The sequence below is a fragment of the Diabrotica virgifera genome, chromosome 10 (assembly GCF_917563875.1).
Source record: "Diabrotica virgifera virgifera chromosome 10, PGI_DIABVI_V3a".
Lineage (NCBI taxonomy): Eukaryota > Metazoa > Arthropoda > Insecta > Coleoptera > Chrysomelidae > Diabrotica > Diabrotica virgifera.
Genome location: NC_065452.1, coordinates 5,922,669 through 5,950,491, shown reverse-complemented (window position 1 = coordinate 5,950,491; position 27,823 = coordinate 5,922,669). Strand labels below are relative to the sequence as shown.

Genomic DNA, 27,823 nt, shown 5'->3' with positions numbered 1-27,823 from the left:
TGTACCTACATTTCCAAGTTGGCAAACATGACAGTTATATAAGACTAAAAAATAGCAATAACATCGCATAAACAATAAAAAAATAAATGGAATTCCATTTCCAATATTACGGATACAATATACGGATTTTAAACAAAACTGCTTTTATAATTCTGTTGAATAAAACCTTGAGGAGATTACATCACTAAGTCATATACTTATTTCGTAAATTATAGACAAAAACCTAATTATAAATAAATATTTAAATTAATTGTTTCTTGGATTTGTCCGGTAGATTAATAAAACGAAAATTATAGCTATTTAATTTATACACCATCAACATATAAAATGATATATTCAAACGGCAGGTATTCAGGAATTTGAAAAATTTTCAAATTATAAAGAACATATATGCATATATTGTTTACAGTAAATAAAATAGAAGAAAACAAACAAGGTCCCCTGTTTTTAACTTTCTTGCTCCCGGAACGTTATTAGCTATTAAAAAGACTACGTAAAAAGCATCCATCAAAAATAATCGACGTAAGATACCTATATAATAACTCAGCAGATGTAGAGAGTGACCACTGCAGCCTGATAGTAGTATTATGTAAAATAAGAATCATCATGAAATACTTCACACCCAAGAGAGCGGCACGTACAAAAACTAAAATCCGAGACGAAGGACTAAATACAGAATCCACGGAATATTTATACAGAAAAGAATATCAAAGAAGATAATATCAACTCACTTAACTAATAAGGAAAAAACTCCAAGATAACATAATTAATGCAGCAACAGAATCACTTGAACATACCAAAAAAGAAACTCCCATTGTTTAGAGAGGAAGTGAAGATAAATGTGAAGAAAAGAAGAAAGCCCTTTTACAATACAGAACAAAACACAATAGGTATGCAACCACTATAAACGAATCAGAAACGAAACAAACTGGGAGAGCTTCTCAAAACAGATGGAACACGACTTCTACGGAACACAAAAGGAAATATAGAGAATTATCAGAGGACAAAGAAAGGAGATGAACGAAGTAATAAAAACGAAAAACATTCAAAAGGAAATATGGATAGACTAGTTTCGATCTCTATTTGCTAAAGGTGACGATAATGAACTACCAACAACTGAATTGACAACAAGTGAAGAAATAAACATTGAAAAGCACAGCTAAAGGAAGCACTAGAAAATTACCAGGCGATGACAGAATATCAAAGAACTCCTAATACGGATAACAAGACCTGACCAAACAACAAACTATTAAACCTAATCCAAAAAATAATAGATCAAAACTAAATACACAAGAATGGAGATCAAACATCTTAATGCTCCTTTTCAAAAAGGGAGGCAAATCGGACCTGGAGAACTACAGAGGCATTAATTTATTAAACACAACATTAAAATTAATAACCAAAATGATAACAAATTAAATAAAATTATAACATAAGCAGAAGAACAAGAAGGTTTTAGGTCGGGAAGATCATGCACCGACGCTATATTTATAATGAGGCAAGTTCAAGAGAAGTCATTAGAATACAAAAAACCAGCATATTTATGTTTCGTGGAGCTTAAAAAGGCATTTGACAGGGTTAAATTCAAGGGCGTTATCCATTTATTGTAACAAAAGAGAGGTGCATCTAGGAACAAATAAAACGAACGAAAATGTCTACCAGCACAACACTAGGGATGGGAGAAACCTACCGGTTTTAACCGAAAACCGGTTTTTTTACTTCGCAATAACCGGTTTTACCGGTTGTTTTTTTGTCCCGGTTATAACCGGTTTTTTCTTGTTAAAGTAAAAAGCGGTTATTAGGTTTTTACGGTGATTAGGATTAGGTTAGGTATTATTTTGGATCCCAATCATAATTATTATTCTCAAGTAATTATTCCAAACAAAACCATAATTCAAATTTTATATTATAAATACAGAAGCAAACTGAAAGTGCAAACTCACATCAGCCAGGAACAATTTAGTTTTATTATAATATTCCGTTGAAAAGGTATTTGTAATCATAATATTTACATAAGAAGTGATCTGATGAAGTAGACGCAAACATCATCTATTTTTCACACTTGACTCTTGACATTGAAGGTGGGTGAATGACTTTTTCTGATTACCAAAAATAATGTCTGACTATGAATATCGACATACCGATCACGAATACTAATCTGCAAAGGATTTCTTTACGTTTTCAAAATGATACACCCATACAGGAAGCATTAAATGAGTTAAAATGTACCTATTATACAAAAATATACAAACGTGTTAAAAAAATACATGATACATTTTTTTTGATGGTAGTAAAAATAAAAGATAAATTGCATTATCCAATTTATTTTTAAGTAAAATAAGTATGTTGATATTATTTTTTTTAAATCCCATTTGAAAGAGTCTGGGAAATTTTGTATAAATAAGTTGAAATTGTTGGGTTAAATTGTATATTATTGCAATATGTATATATTAATCTTACGCTAAGTAAAATAATAAATAAATATAACAATTAATAGAATAACATGGTTTTATTAAAAATTGTGTTTTATTTATATTGATATTGATTTTCTTTCGATAGTACATACTAATTTTGATCATATTGATATCGAGTATCGAGTATCGATAACAAAAACGGTATAACCGAAAACCGGTGTTTTGTCAAAAACCGCCATCCCTACACAACACATTAAAATAAAAGTGGCAGAAGAACTGACCCAATTAAAGCTGGAAATGGGATAAGATAGGGCATTCCCTGAGTTCTCTATTGTTCAACCTGATCATGGATCAGGAACTACAAAAAAGTAACAACTAAAAATGATACCAAATGAGAGAAAACAAGTTAAAATAATTTGCTATGCAGCCGACGCAATATTGATCTCTCAAAGTGAAGATGATTTGCAACGTACCTATGGTGCACCAATTTATATAACCGCTAGAAAATTTAACTTGTTAATTTCCCCAAAAAAGACCAAATGTATGGTTATAACAACAAATCTACTAATATGTAAAATAAAGCTGGAGAGTCAGATAATAGAACAGGTCATGGAGTTTAAATATCTAGACATCACACTGTCTAGCTACGGAAAGCTCGACACAGAAGTGGAAGATCAAATGAATAAAGCAAACAGAGCCTCAGGTTGCATGACTGAAACAATATGGGGAAATAGAAATATCGCAAAAGGGTTGAAAGGTAGAAATTAACAAAACAGTCGTCAGACCATTAATGACATACGCATACAATAGAAACAACAACCTGATACGTAGAGGATAAAAAGAACGCTAGAAACAGCAGAGATGAAAACCTTTCGAAAAATCGATGATAACACTATGGGATAGAGCTAGAAGTCCGAAGATAGAGCTAGAAGACGACGGAGATGCAAAGTGGACAACATTAATAACTGGGTAAAAAACAGAAGAGTAAAATTGAACGACCACATAAGCCGAATGACAACACATAGGGTGGTAAGGACGGCGAAAGACTGCAACCCAATAGGAAGGCCTAGTGGAAATTCCATGAAATCAATGGAATGACAACTTACTGGAGGCATATTGAAAAAATATACGGATTCATATCTACACAAAAAGAAGAAGAAAAAGGTTAGATAGACCTGAAAACGTAGTGCAAAAACTTTTTAGAGAAATGGAGCTGTGTTACGGAGTTATCTTATGCTATATAAGTCCATATTAGCCGAAAGGTACACATTTAATATTTGCAGTCAGAAGTCAGGTACGTTAATAACTGATGTTATACTAGAGTAAAGAACACTGTCGGCTACATCCCAGGCAACCAAGTGACGTCATATAACGTCGAGGAAACGTCAGCTTTGGTTGAATTTATACACGGGTTTGAACATTACGTCATATAGACGTCTTCTGCAGGTGATTTTAAATACGTAAGATTAATGACGTTAAAATTACGTTTAAAAAATATTTTTACTTCAGACAGGCAAGTCTGACGTCACAAAATTGGGAGGAGCTTAAAAAGCTTGTTTGTATTGACTCCAAACTCCAAACAATTTCGTTTATAACGTTGTCCATAAGAAATTTCTCATTTATTGTTTACGTGGTTTGTGTCTTGTGTGATAAAATAAGACTTTTCATTTAGATATTTAGTTGAAGAAACGTGTTAATTGAGAGATTTTTATTCGTTTTTGCCCAGTGAGTTAGTTTAATGCAGTAATTCTTCATGTTAACTATTTGAGGTTATGTTTATTTGTTTTTGATGTCTATTTTCTGTTAATGAACTAATTATGTGTTATTGAGTTTAATTAAATTAATTTTTAGCCTACATTTTCGTGTTACCTATTTTTATACTATTTTGAAACATCTGAAAGATGTCACTTTTTGAAAGTATTAAAGACTTGATTTTACCGACGGCGACGTGTAAAAGTCGTCATCTTTTTGACGTTTGAAAATCGTCACAATCTCGACGTGAAAAAAACGTAGGTACAATGACGTTTTAAAATCGTCACAATTATGACGTCAAATCGATGAGACAAATACACGTGATTTTCAACGTCAGTACTACGTCATAGAAACACGTCAATTAGTCATTTTTATGACATGTTATCTACGTTATAAAAACGTCGTTTGGTTGCCTGGGATGTGAACACGGAGCATTTTTTTCAAGAATGTCTATGAGACAGATTTGTCTGTGGTCTAAGATCAGCTCAAGTAGTTAACAGTTTGCTTGCTGAAGATGATTCTTCAATATTTTTGCTATCGCATCATCCCATGTTTGTTTTGGCCTTCCTCTTCTTCTTAGTGAGTCGCTTCTTGCTTCCCATATTGTTCTTGTTGGTCGTTTGCCGTCCATTCTTTGGAGATGCCCCCACCAACTAAGCTATCTCTCTTCTATAAATGCTAAAACTGGTTGTACTTTTAAATCATTTCTTTTTTGCCGATTTCTCATTTTATCCATTTTAGTCACTCCTCTAACTATTCTTAAGTATTTTATCTCTGCAGCTTCTATTTGACTTTTTATTCTTTTTGTTAACACCCAGGATTCACATCCATAGGTGAGTACTGGTCTGTACATTCATTTATATACACTTATTTTGGTTTTCCTAGACACTTCTTTTTTATTTATAAATGTGTTGTTTATAGCGAAGTACAATTTCGTTGCTTTATTTATTCGTTCTTTCACTTCTATTTGTTGTCCTCCATTTTCATTTATTATTACTCCCAAATATTGGAATTGGCTAACTTGCTCTATTTCTTGGTTTTCTAACTTTATTCTCAAATTTTGCTTTTCTTCTGCTATTGCCATAACTATCGTTTTCTTCCCATTTATTCTCATATTACTTTCTTTTAGAACTTCATTCCATATTGTAATATTCTTTTGTAGGTCTTTTTCGTTTCCAGTCATGATTACTACTATCGGCTAAGGCGCATTGAGATATTTCTACATGCTGCAGATTTCTTACTCCAATATACATATAATTTGTGAGTTCTTTCATTGCATATTTTAATGATGTCATCCATAAAAACTATGAAAAGTAGTGGGCTCATTTGGGTTAGCAGTCTTAAAAGTTTGTGATTTCATGTTTTTAGTTGCGATGTAGTTTTCATTTTTTATGTATAGGCTTCGTATGGCTGTTAGTAGCTTCTCTGGAGTTCCTCTTCTATTAAGACTTTCCCAAACTTTGTTCCTGGGTACTCTGTCAAAAGCCTTTTATAAATCCATAAATGCAAAATACACTTTCTGTTTCTCTTTAAAACTTTATCAATGATCTGATTTATTGCAAATATATGATCCTGGACACTTCTTCCCTTCCTAAAACCGCTTTAAGACTCTTCTAATGTAGGTTCAATAATTGGTCTCAATCTGTTCTCCAATACTCTTTCATACACTTTCAATACTGTACTCAACAATGTAATTCCTCGGTAGTTATTGCAATCTTTGGTATCTCCTTTTTTGTGGATCGGTAATATGATTCCTATTTCCCAGTCTTTTGGTATTAATCCTTCTTTCCAGCTTTTACTAATATTTCCAGAAGAAGTTCTTTTCCTTGTCGTCCCATGTATTTTATCATTTCTGTAGTAATATGGTCATGTCCTGGCGCTTTTCCATTTTTCATTTTCATGATAGCTTCGTTTAATTCATCATGGTTAAATAAAAAATTGTAATACAATCAGATACTATTAAGATGCTCATGTAGACAACCTCAACTAGTGGTATTTTTATCTTCTATTGGCGTAAGTTTAATTTTTGTACTTTGACATACTATTTTCCACTTCCTGGATTTATTCAAGTCTGTACAAAATTTATCAGTCTTTCAACTAACAATAAAAAGTATTTTGTTGTACAGCACCGAATTTTGGGAAATAAGCCAAAGAAACAAATAAAACATGAAGACCATGGAAATGAACTATTGGAGACGAGGTTGTCGGCTCACTAGATTTGAGAGGGTGAGGAACGAAGATATTTGGAAAGAAATGGAAATTGATCTAGATATAGTAGACATAGTAGTAACAATACATCAATCAAAGGTAGTAAATAGATAGAAAAACAGACTCTGCCCACTACAAGAACACGAGGTAGGCCAAAAAAGTCCTGGAGAGAAGAAGGTCGAAGATGAAATGACTGTCTGAGATCTTAAAACTGAAGATTGCTTTGACAGAAAACGCTGGAAATTATAATGCGACAAACGGCACCAGCTTTTGAAAACTGGCCTATTATAATATTATATAGAAATTAAAATGGTCACTCCCATAACAGCAAACAAGAAGTCAACGAAACCAATATCATTGACAAGCTGTTAAATCAAGTGGTTGTATGTAGATGTGGTAGACAACATAAACCTAATGACTATTCCCCAAAAAGATGGGAATATTTTACCTGTATAAATAGCATGGTCACACCAATAAGGTATACAAAAATACCAACGTGCTTACCTTGGGGGAACTTTCCTTGAGGGGGAACTTCCAATGAAACACTAACCAAAAGACATAAAAAAGATAAGCCCCAACTAGACAAAAGACATAACTAATAACTTATATGCTTTAAGTTCCTTTAATTTTCATAACTAGCGGGTTTATTAAGTTGAATTTGTCTGTCTATAGTTTAATTAAGTCTCATGTCAGCTAATATATTTTTATGTTTCAACAATTTTTTTTCTTTAATTTTGGATTTTGTTAGGGGACTGATAATTTCCCCCCTTAACAATAATGATCATTTGAAAATATGTGAATATAAAATAAATGTGAACAGTGTTTTCTTGTCTTCCGAATCAAAATCGTTTTTATTTACTTGAAAATAATGAACAAGGATTTTTCCTGCCCCCAAAAAGTAATCAAAATTCTGCTTTAACGGCACACAAACCTATAAACCGCATTTCCTAACATGCTCTGAATTTAATATTAGTTCAAGAGGAAAACAAACTCTCCTATCATACAATCTCCAATTCATAAACCTATTTTCCCTTTTATATTTGGGTCCACTCAACCTTTACCGGCTAAGTACACCAGTCTATCTGTGAAAAAATCATTGATTTCACATAAAAATCTTATACAGATATTTGAAGGTTCTAAAAGGTATATGATGCGTAGATGATGGAAAATCTGTGAAAACGTAGGTAAAGCTGATTTTGCTTTTTTGAAGTTATACTTCTTTAGGCGCGATTGAGAGTAAAATTTCATAATACTGCGCGCATGCGCACACATACAGTATGGCGTTTAGTTGCTAAATCTTTCAAGTTATGTACAGTCCGTCTAATTTACTTACAGTTGCACGTCATTATCTACGCCAGAGATCTAAGTTGACATAGTTGCCAAAGTATAAAAAAATCCTGAATCCATTTTAAATCAAATAGATCACATAATTATTGTAAACGTGGATTATACAACAAAACAAATTAATATTCAATGTAAATAAATAAAAACTTAAGAAATAGAGTACAAGAATTAAGTTATACTCATTGAAGATTTGCAGTGCAAGCGTTTTTGCACTGCATTGTTAATACCCCAGGCTGTGGGTGAAAAATAGGTCGATTTCAGGATATAATTCAGAAATTTTTGAAACCTATCAGGTGTTGTAAAGGACGATGCCAGGAATAACTTCTACTAAAATGTAACCAAAAATATTGTGCGCTTTTTTTTATATTGCGATTTTCATTTGTTAAATTTGCAATTTTTAAAGATTTTTAATTTTGCAGCTTAGGATATTGATTTTAGAGAAAAACTTTTTAATAGAAAGTTGTAGTAAATTAAAAAACCTATAATTTGAGCTATGGTAAGATTAATTTCGTTTATTGGTTATTGCAAAACAGCCTGCGAAAGGTCCAAAATGGCCGTTTTTTACAATTGCATTATTTATTGTACAAATCATTTTTTTTTTATATTTTTTAAAGCTTTAAAATGAAGATCTTTCAATTTCAAACATAAAAAAAGGTTGTAGAGCCAGGTTAACGAATTTGTTGCTTAGATATTATAAATTGTTTATCCCAAGAGGTCAAATGTCGAAGGCTACAACTTTTTGAAAATAAATCGTAGAGAGTTGGTGAAATATCCAATCTCCTTCTAAAGAGTTATATTTTCATATTCTGATGTAAATAAATGCGTAGATCATTTTTAAACCTCTAATTTTTGGGTTTGAAAATAAGGGGGCAAATTTCGTTATAAACATTTAGAGCTGAAGCGGCCCTGTACATCCTATGAGTTTTTAACTTACAGATTATTGTTGCTGAAGACGAAACCAAGATTTATAAAAAATAAAAAAAATCTACTACCAACTGAAGCCGAGATAATTTTTGGGTTTGAAAATAATTGGGCAAATTTCGTTATAAACATTTAGAGCTGAAGCGGCCCTGTACATCCTATGAGTTTCTAACTTAAAGATTAAAGTTTCTAAAGACGAAACGAAAATTCAAAAAAAAAAAAAAAATTTTCTACAACCAACTGAAGCCGAGATAATTGTTTTTTTTTCTTAAATCGTAGTTAATTTATTTATAACAATTTAAGAAATTATTTTACAGTTATTGACTAAATAAAGACTTATATTATGTTAAAATAAAAATTATTATAAAATATAATTACATTTAATTATTAAAAATTATTTTTAAAATCGGTGCTTTTGCGAACGGCCGAATTTTGCAAATCGCCCGGCTCGCTTCAAATCCGTGCGCTCGGAAAATTTTTACGTAACTTGTATTAAATTTTGACAGAAAACAATTTAATAATATTACCATTATAACATACAGTCTGTTTACCATTGTATTTGTTTTTCTTGATAAACTTTTATTTGTGAAATCTCATTTCTGAAGAAATAATATTACGAAAATGATACATATAATAATATATGAAATATATAACTATATTTTTAATTTGTTCATTGTTATATAAATATAATAATAATGTTACTTCTTATTATACAATATAAAACTTTTTCTTCTTGTAGTGACTATCCGTTTTGGATGTTCGCCAACATCCAAAACGGATAGTCACTAGGTACAAGAAGAAAAAAGTTTTATATTGTATAATAATAATATTATACAATATAAAATTTTTCTTCTTGCAGTGACTATCCGTTGGCGAACATCCAAAACGGATAGTCACTACAAGAAGAAAAAGTTTTATATTGTATAATAAGAAGTAACATTATTATTATTATATTTATATACCAATGAGAAAATTAAAAATATAACTATATATTTCATATATATGTATCATTTTTGTAATATTATTTCTTCAGAAATGAGATTTCACATATAAAAGTTTATAAAGAAAAACAAATACAGTGTTAAACAGACTGTATATTATAATGGTAATATTATTAAATTGTTTTCTCTCAAAATTGAATACAAGTTATTGTACGTAAAAATTTTCCGAGCGCGCGGATTTGAAGCGAGCCGGGCGATTTGCAAAATTCGGCCGCTCGCAAAAGCACCGATTTTAAAAATAATTTTTAATAATTATATGTAATTATATTTTATAATAATTTTTTATTTTAATATAACATAAGTCCTTCTTTAGTCAATGACTGTAAAATAATTTCTTCTTAATTGTTATAAATAAAGGCACTACGATTAAAAAAAAAACAATTATCTCGGCTTCAGTTGGTTGTAGAAAATTTTTATTTTTTTATGAATCTTCGTTTCGTCTTCAGCAACTTTAATCTGTAAGTTAGAAATTCATAGAATGTAGAATAGAATAGAATAGAAATATGCTTTATTGTCACTGAAAATTATACAATTTTATGGACAAAGCTTAACATAGAGTCACGAAAAAGATATACATAACAATAACAAATACAATTTTATAAAATTAGATAAATCGTCAATAAAAAAAATACAAACAAGTTAAAAGAGTGAAGTAAAAAATCAAAAACCAATATATTGCAAAATTAATATAAATTGCAAAATTGACCATACAACATAATATAATAAAACAAAAACAAAGGAACTAATAAGTTTAAGCTGCTGTATGTGACACCCAAATATAGATAAATACACTTTAATTACTTGTACATTACTGTGATTTCTTAGTTAGTCATTAAGAAACTCTTCTACTAAATAATATGGTCTTTTAGATAAATGAGCTTTTGTCATTTTACGGAACTTGAGAAATTTGTACAGGGCCGCTTCAGCTCTAAATGTTTATAACGAAATTTGCCCCCTTATTTTCAAACCCAAAAATTATCTCGGCTTCAGTTGGTCGTAAAATTTTTTTTATTTTCTTATAAATCTGCGTTTCGTCTTCAGCAACAATAATCTGTAAGTTAAAAACTCATAGGATGTACAGGGCCGCTTCAGCTCTAAATGTTTATAACGAAATTTGCCCCCTTATTTTCAAACCCAAAAATTAGAGATTTAAAAATGTTTTACGCATTTATTTACATCAGAATATGAAAATATAACTCTTTAGAAGGAGATTGGATGTTTCACCAACTCTCTACGATTTTTTTTTTCAAAAAGTTATAACCTTCCACATTTGACCTCTTGGGATAAATAATTTATAATATCTAAGCAACAAATTCGTTAATCTGGTTTTACAACTTTCTTTTTTGTTTGGAATTGAAAGATCTTCGTTTTAAAGCCTTAAAAAAATATAAAAAAATGATTTGTACAATAAATAATGCAATTGTAAAAAACGGCCGTTTTGGACTTTTCGCAGGCTGTTTTGCAATAACCAATAAACGGAATTGAACTTACCATAGCTCAAATTGTAGGTTTTTTTAATTCACTATAACTTTTTATTAAAAAGTTTTTCTCTAAATTGAATATCCTAAGCTGCAAAATTAAAAATCTTTAAAAATTGCAAATTTAACAAATGAAAATCGCAATATAAAAAAAAGCGCACAATATTTTTGGTTACATTTTAGTAGAAGTTATTCCTGGCATCGTCCTTTACAACACCTGATAGGTTTCAAAAATTCCTGAATTATATCACGTTTTTTCACCCACAGCCTGGGGTATAATAATTATTAAAAACCGGCTCCGAACTCTTGGGAGAAGCCGATAGGTTTCTTTGTATATGTCTACAAACAACTAAAAAAGTTGTCAGATACCTCGATTATTCCAAGTCGTGATAAAATTAGGTGAAATTTATATTTTTATTGTAGAGGATCTTTTTATAGTAAAGTAAATAATAAAAACAGTAAATATAATAAAACAGATACCTACTTATAGTAAAGAATATAAACAAATATGAAGTGTCATCACCGCAACTGTCAAATAAATGTTACCAATTTATTCTAAAATGTCACCTTCGTTCGATTACAGTTACAGTTTGTTCCGAACAAATGTGCTTCATAAAAACGCTTTATAATCCATTTATACAAATTAAATGAAACATATTGTGTATTTCTTTAGGTTAACAATAATAGAAATCTTCAAATATTATTTCTACGCGTATATAATAAAATATGTCTACTGGATGTAATTCCAGTGTACTCGGCAAAATGATTCTAAAAAAGAACACATCTACCGCCAAATATTTCGTGTTGATATCATACGACGTCACAGGCTATGACGCGGATGACGTGCAACGGTTAGTAAATTAGACGAAGTATATAAATATATCAGTGCAAGAAAAGGTGTGAAAAGAATATATTAGTGTTTTTAGTAAATATATGTATTATAATTTTTGTGTCTTTGGATTTGTCTTCCTCAGGAGTAAGATGAGTATTATTAAAACATTTTATTGTATATTTATTATAATTCACCTTGTCTGTTTGTTACCGTGAATTGTCATTAGGTACCATACAGACACAGTCCTCGTAGCGTATTTGGTATAGCATTCGGCCAGGGATCGAGAGGTCTTGAGTTCAAATCCGGAGCAATCCTATACTTTTTTTTATTTTTTTGAAAGCGGTAAGCACAAAATTAATTTGGTGTTAAAAAATATTAAAACAAACTGTTTAAAGTATAAGTATTTATTTTTAAGAAACCATATAATAGAAGTATAACTTCTTACGTGCGTACAAAGTACACACACATTTTTTTTAAACAATTTTAAAAAGTGAAAAAATATTTTTTGCCTTTAAAACATTTCATATACATTTTGGAGACAAATGGTTTAAATAAAAGTTGTAGATTATAAAAAGTTCTTTACTATTGAGAGTTTTAAAATTAAAATTCATAAACGATTGACCGACATAATTATTGCAAAAATTCTTTATTTTGCAGTAATTTATAATTTGTTTTCTTAAAATCATATTTCCATCGTTTATTAAAGAGTTGGAAATTTAACGGATTCTAAATAAAAACTAAATTTTATGATTTAACTTGTAGATGTCATATACAATGAAGGAGTTAACAGTTATTACCAGTTAAAGTGATGTTACTGGTAAAATACCGCCACGGATAAGTGGAGGGGTGAACTGTCTGATGCAATAATATCTCGGTTTGCTTCTGCATAAAAGAAGCAGTTTTAAACACCAGTAAAGAAACATTAATTAAAGTCAATAGAAAACAAGAAGCATGATGAGGAATGTCAAAAAATAGGAGAAGAAATGAGAAAAATAAGAATAAAAAACCTAACAAATAATAGTGACGTTAGCACACAACACTATAGAGAATTAAGGAGAATGATGAAGAGAACATACAGAAATAAAAAAAAGAAAATACAACGAAGAAAATCTCAAAGTGATAGAGGAAAAATTCCAAAAAAAGGAAATAAGATCCTTTTACCAGGAAACAGAAAAATGGAAAGAGGATATCAGAAACATAACCCATATATGAAAAATGAGGAAGGAATATTAATAAATGAACCAGGGGAAATAATTAAAAAATGGGGAAACTTACTTTACACAACTGCTAAACAAAAACTAGGAAGAAAGGGAAACAATCCAGGAAATTAAAGATGACCATTTAGTAATAGAAACACCTACGAAGGAAGAAATAGGAAATGAAATAAGGGGACTAAAATACAATAAAAGCTCAGGAATATCAGAAATATCGGCGGAAATGATAAAGACAGGAAGAAAAACACTACACAAAGAGATACATATCCTGATAAAAAGCACATAAGAAACAGAAAAAATGCCAGGAGAGTGGACCATAGCAAGGATATGCCCCATACATAAAAAATGTGACAAAATGAGATGTGAAAATTATAGAGGTATCGCGTTGTTAGAAGTCATTTACAAAATCACAAGAAAGCATCATAAGAAAAAAGCTAAATCAATGCACAAAAAAGATATTGGGCGAATATCGGGCAGGATTCAGAAGCAATAGGTCGACGACAGACCAAATATTAGCATTAAAAGAAATCCAGACTACGTGCTACGAACTATATGTTCTGTTCGTCGAGGCCTACGATAGGTAAAGCGGCAAGTGGCAACAGAATATATTAACTACTAATGAAAGAGATGGGCCTACCAAGTAAAATCGTCTATGGTAAAAATGGATGGAAAACATGACTATGGATAACAGCACAAACGAAATAGCATGGAAGGAACATAGCTTTGAAACACAGAAAGAATTAAGACAATGAGACCCACTATCAACGACTCTTTTTAATATAATACTGGAAGGAATAATTACAAAAAGGAAAATAAACACAAAGGAAACGATTTTTAAAAATGGCCATCAATGTATAGCATTCGCAGACGATCTAACACTATTAACGACAAGTAAGAAAGCTAAAAAAATTAATGAGCAATATAATAAAAGATGCAAAAATGTTTGGTCTTCTCATAAATAAGGAAAAGACAAAATACATGATAATGGGAGAAACAGATAAAGAAAAAGAAGACAATTTCACATTGGAGATAGAAGGAGAAAACTCATGCGCGTTTAAAAGAGTTTCAGAATTTACTTACCTGGGTGTAAAAGTAGATGAAAAGGGACATGGGGAAGGGGAGATAAAAGTAAGGATAGCAAAAGGAAACAAAAAATATGGAGCATTGCGACCATTAATGAAATCTAAATATGTTTTAAAAAACCCAAATAAGAATCTACAAAACAGTTATCAGACCTACAGCTACATATGCATGTGAAACATGGGTGCTAAAAAAATCAGAAATAGACCTTTTAGAAAGATGTGAGAGGAAAATATAAAGAGCAATATATGGAGGCGTGACAATAGATGGTCAATGGAGAAGAAGAAATAATAAGGAACTGGAAGAACTATATAATGAACCAAAAATAACGATGGCAATCAAAGCACAGAGAATCCGATATATAGGACACATTGAAAGAATGGGAAAGGAAAGAATGCCAAAAATGATACTATCACGTAAACCAATACAAAAAAGAAGAATAGGTAGACAAAGAAGGAGATGGAAGGAGAGCGTATATGGAGACTTACAAAAAAGTAATATTGTGAACTGGAAAGAAAAAGCTTTGGACAGAAAACAATGGAAGGAAGTGGTCAAGAAATGCATGGAAAGACTATAAGGAATATTAAGTGTAGAATTAAGTGTTTGTATAAATAAATGTATGTAATATTGTAAATAGTATAGTAGTATAGGATATAGTATTATATACAAAAATAAAAGTTATAAACTATAAAAAGGTCTTTAATATTGAGAATTTCAAAATTAAAATATATAAACAATTGACCGAGCTAATTGCAAAACCCCTTATTTTGCAGCAGTTAATAATTTGTTTTCTTAAACTCATATTTCCATCGTTTATTAAAGAGTTGAAAATTTAACGGATTCTAAATAAGATCTAAATTTTATGAACCAACTTGTTAGATGTCAGTTGCAATGAAGGAGTTAACAGTTATAACCACAGATCACTTAACTCTCTTTAGATGTTTCACGCAGGTATCTCAAGGTCATACTAAACTAAATGTCATTTTTAGTAATGATACGTTTTTTGAGATGTCCCCATGCACCTGGAGTGAAGATTTCTTCTATATTATTGAGTCTGAGTGTCATTATAATTTGTCAATTGTCATCATTGTCAGTATGCCTTTCTTTATCTTTTATCTTTATGTCAGTAAAAATGTTTATCTGATTGTTAGCAATAATAAAAAATCCTGATTTAGATAAAATGGATTCAAATACAGTTTTTGAAACAAAACGAATGTGATTTGAAGATCCCTAGGAAGATCAAATTCCTAGCTTACATTTGCATGGTGAGTTCAACAAGTATTTGTTATTAGAGGACAAGTAACACTAACACAGTTAGTGGTGTAGGGAAGCAAACGAATGTAACACCAAGTAAGTAAGTAACCCCTACAGAAAATATATAATTAATACAAATTATTTTACGTGAAATGAATATGGTTATTATCAAATCAATTATATTAATTTTTTATTTTAGTTGAAAGTCCTTCAACAAGTAGATATGCACACATGTTTCAATCATTTGAGATACCCTTTTGTAGAAGTATTTGGAAGATAACTATTAATAATTTCATTTGTAAAGATACGATTTGTAAAAAAGTATATACAAAGTGGTTTTGCTGGTATTAAAAAAATAAATAAAAATACGTTGTCATGTCTTATTTTTTCCCAAATGGTATTTTGTATATTTGAAATTAAAAATAATTTGCATATTTTAAAACTAAATTATTTTTTTTTTCAACTATACAAATATTTTAACATAACATTTTCTTCCCACCAAAATTACATTTTGAAATTCCCGCTTGCATTAGTTCCGATACAAGCGGCATGGAGCGCTGTTTTTCATATTTAACCAAAGCGTTATCGTGAAACATCTAGAGGAGGTAGGTGATCTGTGGTTATAACCAGTTAAAGCGATTACTCGTAAAATACCGCCAAGGAAAAGAGGAGGGGAGAACTATCTGCTGCAAGAATATCTCGGTTTGTTTCTTGTTATTGGTAATGGAAGATTCTATTTTTTTGAAAATTGTGTTTTTTACCAGCTTTTCATGGAGACTAATTACAAGCGTCTGACATAACCAATGTCAAAGTTATTATAATTGCTTATATGCTGACAAGTCAGCCCTTTTCAAGCTGTTTTTTAATAACAAATTTATAAAATGTTGAAGATTTTATAATTTAACTAGAAAATGAAGCCTCAAAGCATTGACTGGGATTTACAAAATTGCTCTCTAGTGATTGTTTGGACAAATTCTGTTGTTCAAATAGTCGCTCTTTTAGACAAACAAATCGAATAACTTATAAGCCCGATTAAAGAACAATCTGACCCCAAAAAAAATAAAGGAAGGATGAAAATTTGGGAATAGGTAGTTGAAATTGTCCATTATTATATAAGAAAAAGTTTACAATTCTACATTCCCTCCATTTTACAAAAAATGGAGGGGACTACCCCTTCTCTGGGGTGAAAAATATACATTCAAAATAAGTCCGGAATTGGAAAAAATTACTAATTCTAAGCAACTTTTGTTCTACAGAATTTTTTCCCTAAGTCAATACTTTTCGAGTTATTTGCGAGTGTATGTGTTCATTTTTAACAAAAAGAAACATGACTTTGGACGGTTTTTCGCAACTAACTCAAAAAGTAAGTATCTTATCTTAGAAAAAAAATATTCTTAACAAAAATACAGCTTATAAAAAAGTGAAAAAAAATGGTATTTGCATGAAGTATATATAGACCAAGTAGAAGCAAAGTTGTAGCTAATGAAAAATAAGTTCTTCTTCGTCAAATTCCAAATAGAATATTTCAACGTGAAATAACCAAAAAAAACGGAGCACTTTTCGGGGAAAACTCGTTACAACTTTTTTAAAGTGTTTAAAAAAAGGTTTAATTTTATTTTTTAAAAAAACTTTTAACATTAAAAGTAAGTGAGTGTCGCTCAAAATATTGCTGGCCCCTTTTATTTTTTGGTAAAAAAATTTGAGAAATCACCCCCTAATTAGCATCCCAAATAAATTTAATCGTTACCGCTTCACAAGTTACTTTTCTTATGTATTATTTTTATATGATCTGTAAGTTTCATCGGTTTAAAGTGGCTGTAGTTCAAAGTGTTCAAAGTTTTTTGAAAAGGCTGTAACTAATCACGAGTTTATGCCAATTTTGAACAGCCAAAGGATAACCAATTTTTGTCTAACAAGCAAACAAAAAATCCAAAATATTCAGAAAAGCGAAACGTACATTTTATTACTCTTTGAGATTTTTGGTATTACTAATAATTTTTAAGTTATTTTAAAAAAAATTTGGTTTTCCTTTTTATTAATTAATTTTGATTAATTTTATTTGGGATGCTAATTAGGGGGTGATTTTCGCGATTTTATTCCCAAAAAATAATAAAGACCATCAACATTTTGAGCGTAACTCACTTTTTTAACTCACTTTCAATGTTAGAAGTTTTTTAAAAAACGAAATTAAACCTTTTTTTAAACACTTTAAAAAAGTTATAACGAGTTTTGCCCAAAAAGTGCTCCGTTGTTTGCTTATTTCACGTTGAAATATTCGATTTGGAATTTGACGAATAAGAACCTACTTTTCATTAGCTACAACTCTGCTTCTATTGGGTCTACAGACTTCACGTATACAGCATTTTTTTACTTTCTTATACGCTATATTGTTGCTAGGAATATTTTTTTCGATAAAATACTTACTTTTTGAGTTATTTGCGAAAAACTGTCAAAAAACATATTTTTACTCACTCCAAATGGAGGGGATGTAGAATTGTAAACTTTTTAAAATATAATCATAGACAATTTTAACTACCTATATTCCCAAATTTTCATCATTCCTTTATTTTTTTGGAGGTTTTCGGAAAATTATGTGTTCTTTGATCGGGCTATATAAGCTAGTTGGTCTATCTGTTTGAAATTCAGCAAACTTTAATTACTGATTAACTGCTACAATTTTGGGTAGTTATATTATATGTTGTTACGTCAAAAACAAAGTTATTAACATTTATAAATTACTACAAAAATAAGGGTTTTTTGCAATTATCTCAGTTAAAATTGTTTATGTATTGTAAATAATAAAAAGTTATTTAATCTTGAGAGCTTCCATCTCAAGATTAAATAACTTTTTATTACCGACAACTTTTATTTGAATCATTTTTTTCCTAAAACATATAAGGAAACATGCAAAAAATATTATTTTAACTTTTCAAGATTATTTAAAAAAACAAATCAAAATCAGCTGTACCTGCGTCTTCACGTATTTTTCATCAGCTTCCCCTCATATACCTTTTAGAACCTTCAAATATCTGTTTAAGATTTTTTCAGCTTTGTTTTTCCTTGACTGGGATTAACCCACATAAGTAAATCTAATTATCACAAAGTGGAAAATAAAAACCATCGACAAAGACTATGACAACTTTTAACGCGCATTAAGGGCTTGTCATGTGAACGTTTCTTTACAAAATATTCGTTTGATAGACGCCAAATTGTTAGACGATAAGACAATAAATTACTGTATTGGAACAGGTTTTAGGTACAATAAGCAATGGTAGGTCATATTGACTGTACAACAGATTTTAAAAATTCGTCAATGAAATGCTAAATTTATTATGTTAAAAAAAGCTAGTTGTTATGTTAGTGATAGTTATGTCACTGGGAACGTTTTTCAAAAGAAATGGAACATGATTTTTATGGTCTCCAAAAGGAAATATAGCGCTTTATAAGAGGTCAAAGAATAGAGGTAAAGGAACTAATAGAACCAAAACACATAGAAAATGGATACATGGATTGACTATCTAAAAAAGCTCTATGCAGAGGAAGAACAAATGATGCTAGAACCGGAAACACCAGAAATTACCACAAATGAAGATGTTAATATAAGTGCACAGGAAGTACGAAAAACACTCTAAAAGCTGAAGAACAGAAAAGCTGCAGGTAAGGATGAAATACCAAACGAATTACTGAAATATTGTGGAGCAGCAATGACAGAACAATTAACAACATTAATTAACAAAATCATAAAACACAATAAAATATCGGAAGAATGGAGAACGAGCGAACTAATTCTACTATACAAAAAAGGAGATAAAAAGCAGCCAGAAAACTACAGAGGTATCAACTTTTTAAATACTACCCTAAAACTTACAACTAAAATCTTACAAGACGTAATGAATTAGAGGATAAGTTTAGCAGATGAACAACAGGGTTTTCGTACTGGAAGATCGTGTACAGATGCAATATTCGTCATAAAGCAAATTACTGAGAAATCACTAGAGTATAATAGACCAGCATTTCTATGTCTGATTGACTTAAAGAAATCATTTGACAGAGTAAGACTCAAAGATGTAATCCATCTTTTGTATAATAGAGAAGTCCCTCTAGATATCATACAAACTATTGAGAACATCTACCAAAACAATAAAATGAAAGTCAGAATAGATGTACAACTTACAGAACCTATAGATATAGGCAGCGGAATAAGACAGGGAGACTCATAAAGTCCTATGCTTTCCAATTTAATCATGGATGAAATCACCAAAAACGTCAACAAAGGAAGAGGATATAGAATGGGAAACACAGAAGTAAAATTACTCTGCTACGCAGACGACGCAATATTGATAGCCCAAGATGAAGATAGTCTGCAAATATTAGTCCACAGATTTAACATAAGATCAAAAGAATTCAATATGACAATTATTTCATCTCAGAAAACCAAAACAATAGTAATCAGTAAAGAACCAATCAGATGCAAAATAGAAATTGATGGTACCAGTATTGAACAAGTAATGGAAGTAAAATACCTTGGAATTACATTGTCAAGTTACAGAGACCTAGACAAAGAAGTGAGAAATCAAGTAGAATAGCAAATAGATTGGCAGGATGCCTTGATTACACTATATGGCGAAACCGACATATTAACACTGAGATGAAGTCAAGAATTTATAAAGCCAGTGTAAGACAAATAATGACATATGCATCAGAAACAAGACCCGATACAGCCACAACACAAAGACTACTGGAAACGGCAGAGATGAGAGTACTAAGAAGAATTACAGGAAATACACTGAGAGATTGAAAGAGGAGCGAAGTTATTAGAAGACAATGTAAGTGTATAAACGAATGGACACTAAAGAGAAAAAAAGAATGGAACAACCATATAACCAGAATGGGGGAGACACGTGTGGTCAAAATAGCACGAGATAAATCACCAATAGATAGAAGAAGTATCGGCCGACCGCGCAAAAGATGGACTGACAACCTTCCATAGAGGTATCAATCCGCCAGTGAACAAGCAGAATTGCTTATAAAGAGGAAGAAGAAGAAGAAGAAAAGGTAGTTTAATATACCACTAAAACAGTGAACAAATTGATATTCTGCTATTAGTAAAACATGGTTAATAAAAGACTCTTAATATACTTCTAATGGTTATACCTAATCTAATTAAAAGAGATAGAGACGATAGGTTAAAAACATTTTCCAGTTTCCTACGCCATGGACACTTTCAACAAAGACAGAGAAACAACTAATAGAATAATTATTGTCCTATGATTACAGCCTAATACTTCAATGTGATAAGGACAAACTTTAAATTTTGGAGCTGTTTCCCATGAATATCGTGCCATTAGCATTGCAGCATTAAAGGTTTTATTACTATTTGGGACTTCGTACTTGTGCAAAACAGACTTTTCTGCAGTTGCACGAAGAACTGCAGAAGTTGTAGTCTAACGAAGAACAAGTACATGTCAAAATAGACGTAGCGAGAGAAATTAGAGTGGCAATTTCCAAACTGGAGCCTCAGTTTCAGAAGCTATGCTCAGAAAAGCAATCACATCCTTCTAATTAGCCAGCCAGTTAGATGAATACCTCTAGATAAACAAGCATAATAATTATATCTTATTATGCTTATGTTTTGATTTTGTTCCTTTTTTTCTAATAAAAATTATAAATGTCCAAATAGCGATTTTCTGATAATGTATTACTGAGCTGTTACTAAAATTAATAAGTATTTTTGAGGACTGGTTTGAGGGGCAACGTAAAAAAGGTAAAGGCAAAGAGGGGCAAAGTCCCACAGGCGTCACACTAGAAATAAATTTGGAAAGCTCCGATCTAGACTAAAAAGACTTCCCTATAAATTCTCTTTCTAGGCTTCCTTGGAGGCACAATCTACCAACTCACAAAAACATAGCTGTAACGAAGAATCTAAGACTGCAGACAGAAATACAGTCGCTGAACGACGGAGCAGGAGACCATAATCTGATCCTACTGGAGATTGGCACATTGGAAGAAGTCCACCCCTCAACTTACAAAAAGAAGAAAACAAAGTGGCCAACCTTCAGACGATTAGTCAGCAAAGCAATCGTAAACATCCCAACCATAAGAGTCCGGAAGAACTAGAGGCAAGAGTCCTAGACTTCAAAAATATGGTCAGCCTTTCTGCAGATGACATGTCAATAGCTTCACATAACACTAGACGCCCTAGAAGAATGAGTCCTAGAATAGATGCCCCAGAGGAACATTGCAGTAAATCAGAGAAAACCCAAGAAATGATGTTTAAGAAGAGACGCGGCATACCAGTCGAAGAACTAGAGATGTTCGACACACCCATCGGATGGTCAAATAAAGCAAAGTACCTCGGGGTCGCCATGGACAAGGGACTCACGTTCACATCCTATATTACAAGAACAGAACAGAAGGCAAAAATGGTACAAGCCAATATCAAAAGCCTAACTGGGAGAATAAGCAAATTAACATTCAGAACAAAGACAAGGCTCATTAACAGTATCATACTGCACATCCTGACATACACATCTCGCGCATGGGGACAGACTTGCAAAACGAACATAAAGAAGTCCAAAGCTGCCCACAACGGAGAACTACGAGAAACAACGAAGGTCCCTCGATACGTAACGGAAATATTCCTTTTCAGAGACACCCAACCCATCTGAGTATTAGACTAGATGTACTACAAAGCAAAAACAAAATTTGCCGAACTAATGAACTATCCCAACCACATACTGCGCAGATCATATGATTGTATGATGTCTTCCACCGATGGAAATATAAAAGACCCAAACAGCAACTGTTTGGCAATGACTAACTACTCAATGACTTTTGTTTGTTATTGAGTAGTTAGTCATTGCCAAACAGTTGCTGTTTGGGTCTTCTGTCAACAAAAGTCATGCACTCCGAAGAAACAGTGACAATAATAAACTACAGAGTTATAGAAAAAGTTGAAGAATATATATACTTAGGACAAAAAATAATACTAAATAGGGAAATTCAAACGGAAGAAATAAAAAGAAGAAGAAAGTTAGCATCAGCATTTCGCAAACTCAACTATATGCTCAAAAATTAACAAATTCAACTACATCTTAGATCTAAAGATTTTGATGCATGCATTATTCCGATATTAACGTATGGGGCACAAACATGGACAATCACAAAAAACAATATGAATATACTCAGAGTCACTCAACACGCGATGGAAAGAGCAATGCTAGGCATTTCAGTTAAGGACAGGAAAACAAACACATGGATAAGACAGAAAACCAAAGTCACCGATGTGGTACGAAACTCATTAAAATTGGTATAAACAAATGGCACAAAACAATTCTAACCTGGAGACCATACGAACACAAAAGACCCAGAGGCAGACCTCCTATGAGATGGACAGATGACCTGAAACGGACTGCGAGGAAAAATTGGCTACAAGTAGCGTACAATAAAAAACAATGGAAAGGAAGACTTGAAGACGCTTACGTGAATGGCTAGACGAAGAAGAAGAAGAAGAAGAACTACTCAATAGTATTCTCTCATAGTGGATCAGCGTGCTCTGAGGGGGGTTATGGAGAAGTTTCTGAAGAGCATTGGGATCATACGTCCTTGATCTACCTGGACCAATCGTCCTCACTCCAATGAATTGTATGCCCAAATGTTCCTAAAGGTATGTAAGACTACTTCAGGTCGGGAATACATTTGTGTGTAGACTAAAAATACAGAAATAAAATTCAATAATTGGTTACCGTTGATTTTCAAAAATCAATAATGGGTGAAAGACACTTCGCATTTCTTTTAATGTTTTCATACTAAATTTCAGTATGGATGTTGAATCGTTAATAGGTTTCAGTTTGTGGTTTTTTCTTTCATGCTGTAGGATGGTCATATTCAAAGCATACATTATTACTTACAAAAATAAGGTCTATGCCTTATTGTTACAAAAATAAGGACTATGCCTTATTGTAGTAAGGAAATTTTCATTTCGTTTAATTTCATCTATTAATGTTATTTTCTGATTTAAGTACTGGCCAACAACCAAACCAAGAAAATCACCATGATACAGAAATTTCAGCAATAAATTTCTAACACATTACAAAATCTTTTATTGGCAAAAATTCATACCAATCTTATATTTTACAGCTACCAAAATTTCCTTTTTCCGAACAAGACCTTGAAGTTCTGGTAGACAACTACATATTTTTCGAATGCCTTAATCATAGAAATCAGACTCGGAACCTATATTTAGGTTTAATCAATCTCAACATTAGAGTAACAGTTGATCTCAGCAATATGTTATGTTATTCTGACAAATCTATACATTTTAATTAAGTTTATAAAGGATTCTAAGATAAAAATTTAAACACCTTTATAACAAAGTTCCGTGGCGAAAAGATTCTTTGTCTGATGCCATCTCTCTCTCCACCACAGACACACAGAATACGTATGTTAGTTTTATCTATTTATGTGCACAATAACAAATATTATTAATTACTTACCAGGCAAATATAAATATATTATTACACACGCTATATCTTTCATGTTGGAAACACACATACTAAATACCAGCGATGTTTGAGATAACAATTGAACACTAATCGTGAAACCAGTTTTAAATCGGCTTCTAATTGAACTATTAGTCAAAACATAATTAGTTACTATGTTTGGAGATGCATAAGCGTCTAAGATACGAATAGTGACCACGTGCGTGTGTTTGATTTAGATATTTATAGATAAATGACAATAAAGTTACAGCAAAAACTATAATTTCTCGGATTTGCGTATTTTCCTTAGCGCAACGTATCGTAGTAGATTGATAATTAATAATTAAAAAGGATGCTACAAGTGCACGACCTGAGACACTGTGTTCCTTGAGATTTATAGGCAAGGAGCAAAAACGTATACGTAAACTAAAATATATGAGGCGCTTAAAAGCAAAACGCTTTAAAACAACTGTTTATTGAAAATGAGATATTAAGCTTAACTAGTTCCTCAGGGTCTATTCCATAGGGTAGCGGGTAGGAATTTCGGGTCATCATCATCATCAGCCTCTCTCAATCCACTACTGGACATAGGCCTCCCCTGTTTGTCTCCAAAGTGTTCTATTTTGTGCTTTCTGCATCCAGTTTTTTGTTGTCTTTCGTAAGTCGTCTTGCCATCGTGTTGGTGGTCTTCCTCTGCTACGTTTATCGGCTCTTAATCTTCATTCAACTAGTTTGCGAGTCCACTTTAAGTTACAGCTTCTTTCAATGACGTCTATGACTTTGGTCTTAGCTCGTAGATCTTCGTTTCTAATCCTGTCTCGCAGAGTGGCCCCTATCATTGATCGCTCCATTCTTCTCTGCGCTACTCTTAGTTTTTGTGCGTTTTTCTTTGTGAGCGATAATGTTTCTGCACCATAGGTTATCACCGGTAGCACGCATTGGTCGAAAACTTTTTTCTTCATGTTAGTTGGAATGTCACTCTTAAAAATGTTTCTAAGAGCTCCGTATGCTGCCCATCCTTGTAATATTCTTCTGGATACTTCGGTTGTTTGATTGTCCTTACCTATCTTAATTTCGTGACCCAGATATATATATTTGTCTACCAGTTCTATTTGTTCATTTTGTATTTCAAGGTGTTTACTTGGTAACAAGTTCGTCACATATTTTGTTTTTTTATATTCATTTTTATGCCTATTTTATGACATGCTGTACTAAGTTCTTTCAACATTTTCTTTATTTGTTCCAAATCGTCTGCAATCAGGACTATATCGTCTGCGTAGCTTAGGTGGTGTAGCATCTCTCCGTCCACATTTATTCCTTTATCACCCCATTCGAGGGTTTTGATCGCTTTTTCTAGAGCCGATATGAAAAGTTTAGGTGACAACGTATCCCCTTGACGGATACCTCTTTGGATTTTTATTTGGTTGCTGTTAGCGTGTAGTTGCATCAAGCTTGTAGCATTTTTATATATATTACATATTAGCGTGGAATATCGGCTATCAATGCGGCTCTCGTTTAGTGCTTCTATAATACTGTCGAGTTCTAATGAGTCGAATGCTTTGTGGAAATCTGCGAATGCTAAAACTAAGGGCTTGTTATATTCTACGGATTTTTCGATGAATTGTTTTATTGTTTGGAGGTGGTCGTTGGTTCCAAAGTTTGCTATGAATCCAGCTTGTTCTCTACTTTGATATATGTCTAATTTCTTGTCTAATCTTGTGGTGATTACTCTCGTGAAAAGTTTATAAAGATGGTTTAACGGACTGATTGGTCGGTAATTTTCAAGATCAGTTTTTTCTCCTTTTTTGTGCAGAAGAATTGTTTTGGCTCTATCCCATTCAGATGGTATGGATTCCTCTGTCAAACATAGATTAAAGAGATCTTTTATTTTTCTCATTAGAGGTTCACCGCCATTCTTAACAGCCTCGATCACTATTCCATCGTCTCCTGGTGATTTATTGGATTTCATTTTATTCATCGCTTGTCTAATTTCACTGAGAGTTATTTCTGGCATGAGTTCAGAGCCTTGATTTAATATTGTTTTGCTTATTGCATCTTTTAGCTGTGTTTGGTTCATCCGTCTGCTTTTATAAAGTTCTCCATAGAAGTCTTCTACTATTGTTAAAAGCTCCTCTCTATTTGTTGTTATTTCGCCCTTTTTGTTTTTTAATTTAATAACCTGACTTTTTCCATTATTTAGTTTTCTTCGCAGACTTTTTAGGCCTTTATTATTTTCTATGGTTTGTTCGATTTTTAGTATATTATACTTTCTTAACCCGCCATTACACGCGCTATGAGGGAATCCCTCACCATATTTGTTTTTAACCAATGAAATTGTGTAAACTAATACGATAACCTTAAGCACCCAAGAATGCCTTTAGCATGGTTCATGAGAGGGTATGAAAAAGTTATAGAATATTTCAGGCGCGCAGTGTGCTGTGTGATAGTTGAAAGAAGAGACATCCCTCTTCAAGTGAGGGAATTCCTCACTGCGCGTGCAAACACGGTGAAATCACGTTTCTGTTACCTCAAAGAAACTTTTAGGTTTGTATTTAATGTTTAGGTAGGTTTAATTAAAATATTATTGTTTTGATTAGGTTAGGAACAGTGGCACACCGAGGGGGGTTTGAGGGGTTAAAATCCCACCCAGAGCATATAGAAATATATATAAAAGAAAGTAGGAAAATGTAACTTGTCTTTCACAAATAATACAAAAAACTTTCGGTGTCCAAGCAAACCCCCCTCCCCCCCAGAGGAAAATTATTGGTGCGCCACTGGTTAAGAACCCATTTTTAAATTTACCTATTCTAATTTAGAAATAAGCCACAATTTAACTTGAAAAATTGATTTTATTGACGTTTCGAATTCCACCTCGGACGTCGTTATCAAAATACAAAATATTAATAGTTAATTACATAAATGCCACAAGAAAATAGCTTCAGAACAGTTGTTAATTTTTATTCGTATTTTTAGTAAAATGAATTTTCGTAAAGAACGTTAATTTATTCAGTGGCTTGCTGAAATTGAAAATTAAGAAAACTTGCTTTTGATCTATATTATTTTTACTTTTGTTTTGTTAAATTAATAAAAAAAATTGGTTTACGAGACTTTCTATAATATGTGAGTACAACCAATTTTATATTTATAGATGTTGACATTCATTCTTCCTCGAAATAAGTCGAATTTATGTAGGTGAGGGCGACGCTCATACGCGTGCAACCACGTCACAATAGAAGACGCGTGTAACGGCGGGTTAAGTCTTTTCTTATTGCTTTCTTGACTTCTCTGTTTATCTCTGTCTTTTGCTCTCCATTTGGATCATTTCTTTCTGTAATAAGATTTCTTTGTTTCATTAAATTCCTGGTGTCAGTACTAAGTTTTTCTTCGTTCTTTTTCTTGGACAGTATTTTATCATGCTTTCTCCAATGGCTTGCGTAATACGTTGGTTTAGTGCATCTATGTTTTCGTTGAGAGTTATGTTTGTGTTGTTTCTCAGTTTGGTTTCGATGTCGTTTTGATATTCTTTAATGTCTCTAGGTTGGATCCATATTGGTATTGGTTTCGTATTTACTAATTTGTGCCTCTCTTGTTTTGTGCTTATTTTAACTTCTGCTCTTACCATTCTTTGGTCACTACCAGTGTTGAATGCATTTAGGACCGTTACGTCTTGGATGATTTCTTTTTGTTTGTAATTATGAAGTCAATTTCGTTTTTTGTTTTATTATCTGGGCTTGGCCAGGTTCATCTTCTATGTGGTTTCGTATAGAAAAAGCTATTCGTTTGGACTAAATTATTCTGAAGGAGAAAACTAATTTAGGTCTCTCCTCTTTCATTCCTTCCATTTA

At 31.9% G+C, this 27,823-nt stretch overlaps 1 protein-coding gene across 1 annotated transcript in view; it reads right to left on the bottom strand.

Annotated features, from left to right (window-relative positions):
• Positions 1-24,309, bottom strand: part of LOC114333963 (uncharacterized) — a 57,208-nt gene extending 32,899 nt beyond the window's left edge. The window contains exon 1 of the mRNA XM_028283964.2: positions 23,994-24,309. Within this exon, the coding sequence (XP_028139765.2) occupies positions 23,994-24,051 (58 nt within the window). The 5' untranslated portion in view covers positions 24,052-24,309. The remainder of the gene's footprint in view (positions 1-23,993) is intronic.
• Between the last annotated feature and the right edge of the window lie 3,514 nt (positions 24,310-27,823).